Genomic DNA, 15,264 nt, shown 5'->3' with positions numbered 1-15,264 from the left:
CAACCACCAATCATGTCCTGCTTTTTTCTCACGATCCTAACTTGGTGGCAGATTGAGACAGTTTTTTTTTTTAGCAAACTCATATGCCAGTGTGCGACATCTCAATGACAAACCATGAAGCATGTCTGACAATTGTTTCACGTGGTCAGCCAAATCCCTTTCCATTTCAGGACTAAAAACCAATTGCCATAAGGAAACAGGTGTGTAAGCAGTCCCTGCTGGTTGACTGTCTTGTTTGTCCATGTACCGCTTCAGTGTCATTCGATCAATGTTAAAGTCCTTTGCAGCACTCCTCACACTCTGACCTCCAGTAACAGCGGCAGCAGCCCGTTCCATAACGTATGTAGGAGTTTGTCCACGATTTGTCTTTCGCACGTAGTGGCGCATGTCTGGTGGGCTTTTTTTCTGTGAAACACACAAAAAAGAAAAATGAAGTTAACACAATAAATCCGATAATGATGTAGAATATTACTAGAGTGAACTAGTTGATTCAGTGGAGTTCCTGGCATAAGTCTGGAACATTGAACAATGAATGCCAGAACAGCTGGCATTTGTAGAGAGGCACCTGCCTCTCCTGGCATGTTTAGCCAATCAGGCGCCTCCAAATGGAATAACCCACCATGCCTGACTAATTGTAGGCTAGTCCATAATGGTGGAGAGGGGAGGTAAGTGCATTCTTGATTCTATAATGATAATAATAATAATGTTAAAAATAATAATGATAATAGTAATAATAAAAATAATTATTATTATTGGAATAACAAAGCGCATGTACAGCATGCAAATTCCTATCCAAGCACGGCTTACACATCTTAAACATTTACCAGCTAACCCATAGATCTAATTCTTATACAAGTAGAGCATGTAACATACAACATGCATTTTGAATTCACTCTATAACAGGCCTACTGATGTGGTTGCACATTCATCTGTTTCTTGAAAACGTGTAAAAAGACATATGGGGCAAGTTGAGCCAGTGGCACAACTTACCCCATTAGCATTGGCTCAACTTACCCCAGTCTGACCTCATTGAATTGTCTGTTCAAATGCATGCATCTCATGTGTGGTGAATGTAAAAATCTTTTACAAGTATGAAGGCAAGTAATTGAACAAACAACTACCACATATTATATCTAATCAAACTATTACTACACACAAGAAACATGCACTCACCTCTGTAACGCTTTATTTTACTTTTTTGGCACGAAATCTGATTTTCTTTTACTGCATCAACCTCCGATATTGGTTCAGCAAAACAAAATGGTGGAGGCTAAAGTCACGTGATCAGTTGTTTATAGATTGCATACAAACTTGGATTGGCTTAGTCAATTGTGGTTAAAAGGGGGTGGCTCAACTTACCCCTATGCTCAACTTACCCCGACTTCCCCTACTACTGGTATACTTGACTGGAATGTAGACAATTCGAAATGTTTGGACACAAAAACACATAAAATGCTTATAATTTTTGGAGCCTTTGCTAAGAAACGGACGTAGATCGATTGTATAAAAGAAAGTGGTTGAGGCTTACTTAGCGTTGAAGATGTTGTAAATATAGAAAAAGAAAATCTAACCAAATATATTTCTGAAAGCCATGAAATTATTATACAATAAGTGAGAAGAGAAAAGATAATAAGACCTGACCTGAAGAATAGTCAGAGATTACAAGAAAGAGGGGAAATTATTTGGAAAGAAACTTCACAGTGTATTCTTAAGACTACTGAATTTATAGATAACAACAGCTGATGTTTGGTCAGGGGAGGTCTACCGAGAGCACATTAATGGCAGCTCAGGAACAAGCCACTTGCACTATGTACAAAAAACAAAACTGCAGAATCCCTGATATGCAAAATATGTAGTGAAAAGGAAGAAACATTAGCGCATATTGTATTAGAATGTCCTATGCTAGTTCAATACTAATATAAAAAATTGAGACACTGGAATATATACAAACTCTACGAATTAGACCACCATGAGAAGTGGTATGAGCATAAACCAGAAGGGGTTCAGAAAAACGACAATATCAAATTTCTCAAACTGATAAGGTCCGAGAGCATTCCATATCTGACATAATTTTACTAAGTAAAAATAAGAGAACTTGCTTAATCATTGACGTAGCCTCCCATTCTGATACCAGAGTGCAAAAGAAGGAACAAGAAAAAATTAATAAATACCAAAATCAAACTGGTAATTAGTCAGACTCTGGAAATGTAAAGAAGTCAAGGTTATTCCCATTGTAATTAAAACGCTGAGGACCATAACAAAAGCCACTATCAATGGCTTAATCAGATTGACAAGACAATTTCTTTTCCAATTTTGCAAAAGGCTTGCCTGTTAGGAACGGCGATTATGTTAATACAGCTTGAATGTCTAAAGTTAAATGAATTGACCTGATGAAAAGGAAAAATATTCAAGAAAAAAAAATCCAAAAGTTGAGACTACTATGGAATAATAATAATAATAATAATAATAATAATAATAATAATAATAATAATAATAATAATAATAATAATAATTCTGATTTCGTTTGTCAATGTCTCTCTGGAAAGGGATGGGATTCATTTCCAGGGGATTTCCCTCAATCCCGGATTCAAACCAGGAGCTTCAAAGATCAAGGGTTTTGTTTAGGGTGTTGGTGGTACCTACAACTACCTAAAACATCGGGGGGTTGTAGTTTTTTCAATTGTCCTTCCAGACGACTTGATACTACTCCTAGTGTACCAAATACGACCGGGATTATTTGTGTTTTAACCCCGTGTATACGTCTTATCTCCAAGGCCAATGGAGCATAATTGCTCCACTTCTCGTTCTTTCTCTCTCACATTCCTGTCCCAGGGTACTGAAAAGTCTACAATCTGCCAGTTTTTTGAGACTTTGTCAATGACGACCAAATTATGTTCCAATTGCTTGGTCGTTAAGACTCTTTTATCCCATCATACCTCTACCTTGCCATCCTCACTTGTTCTTACTTCATCATTCAGTACTCTTAGCTAGATACCCAACTCTAAGCTGTTGCCATGATCTTTCATCAGCCACTTCTGCGATATCCTGGAAGAACATTCCATGCATTTTCTTCCTAGCCAGTTCCTCTGCCCTTTCTCTATCCATACATTTCACATAATCAGCCTTGGTCTCACATACCTCCACTTCATTGGCCACAACCTTAAGCATCCACTCCTCACTTCTAACTACGTGCTCCTTCAACGACATCTCCTCGGTTCTAACACAGTTTTTTACACTTTTCAATCCTCTGCAACCGTTCTTCCTCTTTTGATACAACCTTGCTACGCTACTTCAAATGTGAAATATACCAAACATTGCTAAAACTTTTCTTGTTTTGATATCCATGACATGCAAATCCTTGTCAGACCATTCTAAAATTCCCGCACTGTATCTCAAAAGACTGACTGCCCATGCATTCACTGCTTTCATGATTTCTCCATTTAGCAGCACTGTTCCATTCGAATGAACCTTTACTCCTCTTTTCATCACTAGCACAGCACATTTACTAATCCCAAACTCCATCCCAATGTCTTCTGAGTATATCCCCACAAGTTCTACCAGTCTTTCCATTTCCTTTTTATTTCTACCGAATATTTTCAAATCATCCATAAACAGTAGATGATTGAGGCGTCTGTCACCTGATCCAAAGTCATACCCCAGTTTTTCTTAGTACAAAAAGAAGTGGCGATAATATTCCACATTTAATTCCAACCTGTCCTATCTCCTCTCTGTTTGCTGTCAGCACCGTTTTCCATTGAGCCATACTTGTCTCCAAAAGCCCTACCACATTCTCAGCAACCTTCATCATCAATAGTGTTTCACGTATCCATGAATGAGGAACCATGTCATAATCGATCCATGTTACGCTTAGATTCCTCTTCTTTGCATCCTGCATTAATGCTTTATCAATTAGTAGTTGCTCTTTGGTACCTCTCAAGCCTTTCCGACACCCCTTCTGTTCGTCAGGAAAAACACCATTACTCTCAAGATGTTCATAAATTTTCTCCGCAAATATTCCAGTCAACAGTTTCCACATCACTGGCAGACATGTAATTGGTCTATAATTATTGGCATCTGTTTCCTTTTGCCGGATCTTTCCTAATCAGTGTTGTTCTTCCCTTCACAAGCCAATCAGGGACATCTCCCGACTGTACAACCCTTTGTAGGGCAGCAGCTATAGGTGGATAAAGGCATGGAAACTGTTTAAACCAGAAGCCCATCACTCCATCTGGACCAGGTGCCTTCCAGTTTGTCATCCTCCATATGCCAGCTTTAACGTTATCGATGGTTATCTCAATTTTTTCATCTTTTGCATTTGGAGTGTTATTTCCCGCCTGTTTACTACCATTTAATTCTTTATACAGCTGAGACGGATTGTTCTGCCGAAATGCAACATTTTTTCCAACAAAGTTCCGAATTTTCATATCGCCAGTGTGGATCTTCTCTTTCAACATTGTTAGAACGCTCGCGTTCCCTTTTCCAGCAATATATACCTCCTTTCAAGCTCGTCCTTAGCTTTCTGCCCTAGTTTAACTCCTTTTCTTATTTCTTCGATTCTACCAATGTCTTTCCGCCACCGTTTAATACTTTCTTCAAGCTGCCTCTACCAGTATGGCCTTCTATCTTTTATTTCTCCCTTTTCTTCTGTATTAAGCCAAGACGATTCGCAATAACGTATGATGCTGCATACAGAAGCCTGTTAAGTTCCATAATCAATATGTTCTTTCTTATGATGTTGTGAACAATTTTTACCTCGCTTTTCACCTTCCGCCTATCACTACTCTTCATGCTTGTAATATCTATTGTCGTTTCTAAGAAGAACCTCTCTTAACTTCTGAAGTACTTCTTTTTCTACAGAAGTCAAAGTTCGAACTTCATCACCACTTCTCCATACATCTGCTCCTTTCACTGGTTCCATTGTCTTAGAGTCAATGATCTCATCTGCCTTAGATCCTTTAAACTCCTCATCACTTCCCACTAACTATAGGATTCCATCCGTCCTTATTTGTCCGCCTCCCATCATCGCTTACATTTCCATTCTCATCACTTCCTCTAACCATAGCACTCCATTCCTCCTCAGATGCCCGCCTGAGATTATCGCTTACATTTCCCTTCTGCACTTCCATTCTCTCAGTTCTTTTATCAGAGCTAGTTTCATCAATTTTAGTTTCGTTATTCATTTTATTCCTAACCATCCGTTCAATCTTTTCTCTTACAATCACTGAACATAGGTTGTTATTTTTAATTTGTTTTAACTAGGATACCAAACTCGCGACACTTCTAGCTCCTCCTCCTCCCGATTCCCATTCTTTCTTCACTTTTCGAATATATCCACGAGATTTGGTACTTCCACTTCTTACAAAGCATTCCCACAGTACTCTTCTTTCCTCATCCGTCCATGGTTTTTTGACATTTCCTGTCCAACTCCCTTTATGTCTTGGGACTCTCTCTGGCAATTCTCCCTTCTCCTATATCCAGCCACATCCTCAGATTTCGAACAGTTGTATGCTGACGACAGGACCCACCCTGTTGATCAGTGGGGCACCTACCGAACGTGAGATCATCGCAAGATGTTCCAAACTCATTCACGTCGTTATTTTCAATATTTTGATTTGACATTCTCCCATAAATGGGGTTAGTGAATTTTAGATTATACCACCACCGGTTAAAGATCCCCTCCCGACCTTTCTCCTCCTCCACCACCACCACCACCACCACCACTATTACCATTACCACCACCAACAACAATAGAAATAAAATCTACAATGATAATAGTAACACTAGTATTGGTAGTAATAATAACAACAGTAACAAAAACAATAGCAATGACAGCAAAAACAACAGTTACAACAATAATAAAAACATACCACCACTACTACTACTACTACTACTACTACTACTAATAATAATAATAATAATAATAGCAACAATAGTAAAAACCAATAAAGGAGTGGATTTTTTCCTTTCCTTCTCTTTTTCTCTCGCCCTTTTTTTCCTTTTCTTCGTATTAATTCAAATAGTGAAATTCCAACAAAACCCTTGCATTTTTTCCACAGCGCTACCGACTGTGACAAGGCACAAAATTACACACCTCTACGAGTAAATAAAATAAACAAATCCTTTACGGATTTAGGCCTCTCTGGAATAAAAAACAAAACAAACGCTTCTCTTCTCTTGTCTTTCCTATTAGTTCAAACACTCCCAAAATAATGTCATGCACTTTTTCACAGCGACGACGACGACGATCAGGCACAATTTTACCCATTTTTACGAGTAAATAAAATGAACAAATCCTTTACATACGAAAAGCTAGGTATCAGAAGCCGTCATTAAAAATGCGTGATAAAACTTGAATAATTCAATTTACTATCTTTCGAAGCTTATAACTACTTAAAAAATGTAATTCAAATGCTAATTTTTAGTATTTTTGGTCCATCTTAGGTGAAAAATCAGTTTTTGTCGTTTAAAAAAAACCACTCTACCGATTTTTTATTCTCTTTATGAAATACATGAGATTTTGATTAATATATTTTATTTCTTCTTTATCGAGTGAATTTATTTTTCAATATCTAAAAAAGAAAACATTGAATGAAATAGAAACATTGTCGTCAACGTCCGATGTTTACTTGACAATCTAACCATAACATGAGCTTTCACTTATAAAAAAATTAACGTGGTTTTTAATAAAAAAGGTTTTACACTTTGGACTTTACAGGTAAATTTCCAAAAAACACGTTTTTTTTTGTTTTCAATTAGAATATTTTATTTATTGATCTTTTATTTTCAATTTGTGATATAAAACTTTAGTGAATAAATTAATTTTTTAAATTTTAATAGACATTTCAAAATGCGGGTTAATTTAAAAAACGTTTGTCTAAAATATTATATTCACTTTATTGGAAAGAGCATAAAGTTTCACATTGACCCTGAAAATATCGTAAAAATTGAACCAATAGAAAAAGTTTGATAGATTTTTAAAATTGAAAAATTGAATAAAATTAACTCGTAAAATTCAATTGATTTCATTACGTAATAAACATGGCTGCACGAACCCGCGCCGGCTCGTTGTAAACACTTTTTTTTTAAAATAAAAAATAATCGTTCTATTATTTTTTAAACCACTTTAATAGTTTATTTTGGAAGTATATTCCATAAAGGAAATAAACAACCTACTTTAAAAAGAGAACTTACGAGTTTTTTAAATATTTTATTCGCAGTTAGGGGTGTCAAACAATCCCCCGAAATTCTGATACACCTAACGAAAAGCCTCTCCGAAAAAAAAAACGCTTTCCTTCTCTTGTCTTTCGTATTAGTTCAAATAATAATAATAATAATAATAATAATAATAATAATAATAATAATAATAATAATAATAATAATGCAAACAACTGCATTTTGAACGTACAGACACGTGGTACAAGCATAAGCAGCAACAGTACTCGAAAACGTGAACCACAAAATCTCATGGGACATGGACACACAGACGGACAAACCCATCCAAGCAAGAAGACCAGATGTAATAATTAACAAGTCAAATCGTAGACTTTGCTATTCCAGCTGATCACAGTGTGAATATAAAAGAAAAAGAGAAACGGAGCAAATACACAGAGCTAGTCAGAGAGTTAAAAGGGATTTGGATGATGAAGAAAATCAAAATAATATCTTTAATAGTAGGAGCACTAGGAGCACTAGGAGCAATCCTGAAATCCTTTGAAAAAAGGATGGGAGAAATTGGAATCAGAGGAATGGCTGCGAAGATACAACGATAAACGATAATGAAAACAGCTGAAATATTAAGGAAAACCCTTGAATGCGGAGAATAATACGCATGAAACACATGCATGAGCCAGGCAACCTGCTGCAGAGGCAAAACATGGAGAAGCTATACAGGAAATGAAGAACAATGACGCTACATATCAACAAGTTCTACATACCCATCACCGTTCCCCTCATAAAAAGTGTGAAACCAAATAGCCTAGAAGGATCAAGGAGGAGGGAAAGTCAGAGGAGAGAGCACTGTCCAGACCTCCGCTGGACAAGCGCGAAGAGAACTGGGACCCTGGGGATGCTTAGTGCCACTTAAATTCCAGTACAGACCAATGACCTCTGCCAGCGAGAGATCAATGGTGAGAGGCTGTTGCGATAACACAAATTTATTTGCAAATGCTATCGAAGTAGGTGGAGAGTGCTGGATGTCTGGGGAGACTTGCTGTCACTCAGCTTCCAGGAAACACTGCAGGTTTTTGTATCAGACCTATGATGACCTGTATGAAAGCTCCATGTGAGCCAATAATAATAATAATAATAATAATAATAATAATAATAATAATAATAATAATAATAATAATAGGCATCTTTCAAGGAGACTAGCTATTACTACTGTTTGCTGTAGCTCTGATGCCACTCAGCTACATACTTAGAAAATGTAATGCTGAATACAAGTTTAAAGATACAGAGCAACGAATAAACCACCTCATGAATATGGATGACCTGAAGCTGTTTGCAAACCCCCCAAAAGGTTCTAGAAAAGCTGATAAACACAAGTAAAATATTCAGCTAGGGCATTGGAATGGAATTTGGGATGGAAAAGTGTGCCCTACTGGGGATGAAAATGATAAAAATAGAGACATCAGAGGGTATTGAATAGCCCAACTAAGAGCAGATGAAGGCAATTGGCGAAGATGACACAAGTATTTAGGTGTCCTGTAAGCAGACATTATCTAATCTAGAGGAATAAAAGAGAAGATTAGAAAAGAGTACTTGAGAAGAACAAGAAAACTCTTAGAAACAAACTATACAGTAGAAATCTAATTAAAGGAATAAACATCTGGGCAGTATCGCTAATAAGGTACTCAGGACCATTCGTAGGCTGGACCAAAGAGAAACTGAAGCATCTTGATCAGAGGACTAGAAAGCCAATTACTAAGCATAATGCATTGCACCCAAAAGACGATGTTGACTCTATATGAAAAAGAACGAAGACTGTGTAGAAAGCACAAAAAAGACTTGGAAAAGTTCATGAGTGCCAGGACAAAGAAAGATTGATCACCGCAGCCAGAGACACAGTCAAGAAGAACAATACAGGATATGATTGAACTAAAAACAAAAAGACAAGAAAAGAAAAATGGAAAGAGAAAGCACTATATGAACAATTCATAAGAATGACAAAAAAAAAAAAAGAAAGAAGAGAATCACGTAAACACCTGGACATGGCTAAGGAAAATAATGAACAGAGAAACATAACCTCTACTGACAGCTGTACAGAACAACGCACATGCACATTAAAGCTAAAATAGATAAAACACTGGAAAACAGTAAATATAGACGTGGACGATTATGGACAAAAAGACGAAACGATAAATCACATAATAACCAAATGCAGCAAATTAGCCTAAAAATAATATAAAGACATGCGCGACCGTATGGGGTAGGTAGTGCACTGGGAGCTCTGTAGACGATTGCATCTGAAACATACGGACATATGGTTCAAAACAAGTCGGAGACTTTACTGGAAAATGAAAACCGAAATCCTTTGGGATATGGAAATACAAACTGATAAACCCATCCAAGCCAGAAGACCAGACGTCATAATAACTAACAAGAAAGAAAGAACCTGCCAAAGTTTTGCTGTCCCAGCAATGCACAGCGTGAAGATTAAAAAGACAGAAAAACGAAACAAATATGGGGAACTTACCTGAGAACTAAAAGGTATATGGAAGATGAAAAAAAAATTAAAAAAATGCGAATAATTGCAAGAACGATAGAAAGAGGCACAAAGAAATTGGAACAAAAATTAGGAGAGATCGGTATCAAAGGAAAGACTCAAATTATGCAACGGACAGTAATACTGGAAACAGCTGAAATTAAAAAAAAAAACTATCGAACGCGGAACTTAATCTTGAAGAATGACAATCGCCAACCGGGCGTATAGAAAATGCGACAGGGGGAAAACAAAAATAAGATCAAGAAAACTGAGGCTTTGAAGTAGTAGACTGACTACCTCCCTTTTCCACCCCACCTTCCAATTTTTCTCACCTTTCATCTTTTCCACCTTTTCATCTCCGTCCTCTAGCCGCCTCTCTCTCTCCTTTCTCATCTCCCCCTCCTCCTTCTTTTCTCATCCTAGCCATATTTCTCTCCTCCCTCTTCAGAAAAGTGTAGTGCCGGCATTGACCGGCATTGATTATTTGATGCAGCATCAAATAATCGAAAGGATCAAAGAAGATGGAAAGATTGAAGAATGAAAGCACATCAGACCTCCAATGGTGCGGAGGGGACTGGGACGTTGAGGAAGTTTATTGCCACCCAAATTCCAGTGAAAACCGATGATCATTGTTAGCGAGAAATCAACGACAAACAGCTGTTGCGATAACACAAATTTATTTGCAAAGGTTATCGAAAAAAGTGAGAATTACTGGAAATCTGGAGAGACTTGTCACGCAGACTCCGGGGAACACCTTCGGTTTTATCAGTGAGCAATCTCTAATGATAACCTGTGTGAGAACTCCTATCCTGGTGGGTGTACTACTACTACTACTACTACTACTACTACTACTACTACTACTACTAATAATAATAATAATAATAATAAAATATTAATAATAATAATAAACATAATATTATTAATAATAAACATAAAAATAATATTAATAATAATAATAATAATAAAATATTAATAATAATATTAATAATAATAATAAAATATAATAATAATAATAATAATAATAATAATAATAATAATAATAATAATAATAATTGGATCCTATCTATTATCCTTACTTATGCATAAATAATATTGAGGATTGTATGGACTTGCAACTTAATCCTATCCCTACGTAAATAGAAACTTGTGTTCAATTAATCGTGTACAATGCATGTTTTGCAATGTGTATGCATTATATAACGGTTTGATATGCCGTTGATCACATAGTCACTCATCCAATTGTAAATGATCACACACATCCGCTATCAGAGATCTTATCAGAGACGCCCCATGGGGAAATATTTTTTCTCTTCCTGCTGAACAGTGTGCAACCGAGACCACTGAATGGTTCAAAACTGCAATCGAAGCGCATGTTCCCATGCGGAAATTCTATAGCAAGCCCCACTCTCCTCAATGGTTTACTTCGACTTGCGCAACTGCCATTGCTCAAAGGCAGCATGCATTCCGCGGGTTTAATCGACATAAGTCCAGTTCAAACAGACAGAAGTACATAGAAGCTAGAAGTAACGTTAAGAAAGAAATAGCGACAGCTAAGAGGGAATTTACGGAAACCACGAAAAAACGCATCGAAGCACAAAAACTAGGAACTCGTGACTTCTGGAAAATCTACAACAGTGTAGTAAATAATGGGCAATCAACAATTCCCCCATTAACCAACAATCACGAGGTTCTTTGCTCAGCAACCGAGAAGGCTAACATGCTTGCCAGTCGGTTTGCCTCAAACTCCACACTGGACCCTCTAAACCACCCCCTACCTCAATTTCCTATGCGGACAGACGCCACGCTAGACGACCTGAAAATCGCCCCTGCTCAGGTGCATGCTATCATAAAAAACCTTGACACTTCCAAAGCATGTGGACCCGACCTCATCCCAGCTGTGCTATTAAAAAAGTGCTCAGCCGAAGTAGCTCCAGTTCTCTCCAAACTCTACAACAAATGCCTTAATGAATCTTGCTTTCCGAGCTGTTGGAAAACTGCTTCTGTAGTACCAGTATTCAAGAATTCTGGCGAAAGAACTGACCCATTAAATTATCGCCCTATTAGCCTCCTCCCACTTTTTGCCAAAATATTTGAGATCTTAATTAACCATGCTCTAGTCCAGCACCTTACAGATGCTAAACTTCTGACCGACCGTCAATATGGATTTAGACAAGCCCGTTCCACGGCAGACATCCTCACTGTAATCTCTGAACGCATATACCATTCACTGGACAAAGCGGGAGAGGGAAGAGCGGTAGCTCTAGATATATCTAAGGCTTTTGACAGGGTATGGCATGAGGGTCTCCTCAGGAAGATTAGATCTTACGGTATCACTGGTAGAATACTTAACGTAATTAAATCCTTCTTAGATAAGAGAAAAATCCAGGTTATCCTCGACGGTCGTACATCTAAACAATATGATATAAATGCGGGAGTGCCCCAAGGATCTATCCTGGGACCTCTGCTGTTCCTGATATTCATAAATGACCTCCCCGACAAGATTGCCTCTGAGATGGGGATATATGCTGATGACACCACACTCTATAGCAGGCACGACAGGAAAACAAACGAACATATATCTAAAGTAATGGCAGAAACACTAGAGGATGACCTCCAATCAGTAGTGGAATGGGGACAAAAATGGATGGTAACGTTCAATGCCACCAAGACAAAACTGGTTTCATTCAATAATTACAAGAAACCTTCTCTACCACCTATAGCAATGGCCAACGACTCTTTATCTGAGAGTACGTCTCTCAAGCTCTTTGGCCTAACGTTCACTGGAAACATGAGTTGGAACAGTTACATCGAGGGCATTGCCAGGGCCGCTGCAAGGAAGGTGGGCTCTCTCTACCGTGCTAGAAAACTTTTAACACCCGAAAGTATCCTGTACCTCTATAAGGCCACTATTCGCCCATGTATGGAGTATTGCTGTCATATTTGGGCCGGTGCATCGGCTACTTGTCTCTCGCTCCTTGACAGGGTTCAAAAGAGAGTCGCAAATCTGATAGGCCCTAAACTGGCATCAACACTTCAGCCTCTGTCCCATCGTCGAAACGTTGCATCCCTCTGCCTGTTCTACAAGTATTATAATGGTGAATGCTCTAAAGAACTGCAAGCACTTGTGCCCCCACGACGTGAACACCCTCGACAGACCCGACAAGCTGCAAAATCCCACCCCCACACTGTAGAGATCCCTAGATGTAAAAGATCCTTCTACTCCAGTAGTTTCTTCCCCAGAACTGCTAGACTTTGGAATTCCATTCCGGGTCACTGCTTCCCCAACTGTACTAACATGCATAAGTTCAAGTGCAACGTAAACCAACATCTCGCTGCCCTAATCCCTACATAGTACCCCAGTAGATGTTTCCCCTGATAGTAGCCCCCTACACCAAAGTGGCAATGTGTCTTGTTTGGGGTGAAAATGTAATAAAAAAAAAAAAAAAAAAAAAAGATTTGAATGAGATCATCATATAGGCGTTCTGTTCCTTTTACCTTCTGATTTTAGCTGGGCAAAACCCTTGTTAGAGATATAACATAAGTTTGTTTAGACGCACTTATGTGATTAAAACTTATAAAAATGTGAAAAATATGATTATGCCATTAATTGAAGTTTGAAAATATTGTATTTATTTTTCTTTAGAAAACCTCAAATCAACTGTTTTCCTATTCTCATTCAGGTGGCGATTCTGAGTTGCTTCGACCAAGACAACCTTACATCTGTGACTTACAAGATTGGTGGAATCGGAATTCGGATATTAAACATCGACGATAATGGGCATTTAACATTGATAAAAGGTAAAATTAGAAACCAGAAAACACATATTTGCAATGTCATAACAACATTGTTTTATTTATTAGATTAAAGTAATATAAATATGTATGCGTGTATTTGAATGGCGTTCTAGTTCATTTCCTCTCTGGAGGAGTTACTTTTGAAGTACACATAGTTCGAATACAGATACCGTCAGTCGTGTTTCTCTGTTAATTTGGTCCATCAAATGGTAGCGCACATTTGGACCACCTGCTTAAGAATTTACTTAAAATACTAGTTAAATAATGCAGTAACACTTTTCCTATTTAAGATTGTTACATGATATTGTAGATTTTATAATTAAAGAATTGCATTAATATAATGTGGATATACAGTGAAGAAATCGCAAGCAAAAGAGACAGTAAAGTTACTCTGAAAATAATGACTGAAATGTAAGGCAGAGAACAGAGCGATTAAAGAATCTGAATTTTTCCTTTAAAACGTGATAGTAGTATAATATTGTAATCTACTAAAATAATATTTATATTATGTTAGCGGGGTACCCGGCATGCCCGGGTGTTTGGAAGTGTGTGTGTTAAAAAAAAAAACGCTGGCCGGGTGTTTGGAGGTGTAAAAGAAAAAAAGTTGTAGTAGGAAGGTAGGATTGAACCCCGAAGCCCTGACGTGAAGATGGAAAGGAAATGGAAAAAACTGAGACCTAGCCATCGCGGCCACGAGGGGAGAGGAATTGATAAGCGTGTTAAGTAAAGGTTTATAAAGTGAAATATACAGGTGCGAGGAAGTGGCTGATGTTTTACTTAGTTTTGCGCTGCAAGCCAGTTAATGTTTCCCCCGCCCCATCATTCGCTTTTCGAAGACGCGGCGATCGAAAATAGCTTACAAGAAAATAGTCGGGCAAATTAAAGATAGCCGCGACCCCCCTTCTTAAGTCGTAGTTATGGTTATATAAAAAGTTTTAAGAAGGAGCGAGCCGAGCCAGAAGGCCGACGAAAAAGGCCTTTTGCGGACATACAGAAAAAGTGCACACACATACATACACATGCATACACACATTTTCGCTTTTATATATAGATATAGATTTCTCTTAGTCTGTCTTTCCGTTCCACTTTTTCTCGGAAACTACTGGTGGACTTGGCTGAAATTTTATATGGGTCTTTGTTATGATAAGGTATAGTATATGGTGTATCACGGTGTCCGTTCGTGTCACAGTTAGAAATTAATAAGAATGAGTAACCATATACCACATCTACTCCAATAGATTTCTCCAAAACTATTTGACCGGTCTGGCTGAAATTCGTATGGTTTTGTAGCGAAAAGTATAAAGGCTTATGACTTTTCTTTATTCGTTTTCAATTGGTGACGTGCATGAATACAAAATAATATTATGAAAATAAGAATTTAAAAAAACTTTTTTTATAGGTACAATATTAAGTTTTTTTTTAACACTTTCTCTACCTTATTTATAAATGATTTCAAATGTATTCATCCTCTCCCATCTCCCATTTCTCATAACAATGTAATCACGCTAACCTCTTTTTTCCTTTTTCTGTTTCCCGGTTTCTTTCTTTTTTACTTTTACTTTTTCTTTTTCTTCTTTTTCTTTTTCTCTGTATTTTTTCTCTTTCTTTTTTTTCTGTTCCCTTTTATTCTTCCTTTTATCCGTTTATGTCTTGACATTCTCCCCCCCCATTGCTTCCTACATTTGGAGTCTAAAATGTCACTTAACCTATCACACATGCCTTTTCTAATTTTAAATTTAACATTTTATTTTCATTAAAAAAATACA

At 37.4% G+C, this 15,264-nt stretch overlaps 1 protein-coding gene across 1 annotated transcript in view; it reads left to right on the top strand.

Moving 5' to 3' along the window:
• The window catches only part of LOC145277819 (protocadherin Fat 4-like), a 514,458-nt gene that overhangs the window by 307,237 nt on the left and 191,957 nt on the right, over positions 1 to 15,264 (top strand). Inside the window, exon 10 of the mRNA XM_080129718.1 lies at positions 13,384 to 13,501. Coding sequence (XP_079985844.1) covers positions 13,384 to 13,501 — 118 coding nt within the window. The remainder of the gene's footprint in view (positions 1 to 13,383; positions 13,502 to 15,264) is intronic.

This window comes from Euprymna scolopes, chromosome 6 (genome assembly GCF_053919585.1).
Source record: "Euprymna scolopes isolate OS-2025 chromosome 6, ASM5391958v1, whole genome shotgun sequence".
Lineage (NCBI taxonomy): Eukaryota > Metazoa > Mollusca > Cephalopoda > Sepiida > Sepiolidae > Euprymna > Euprymna scolopes.
The sequence above is the reverse complement of the archived record's forward strand: the minus strand, read 5'-3'. Positions and strand labels throughout refer to the sequence as shown.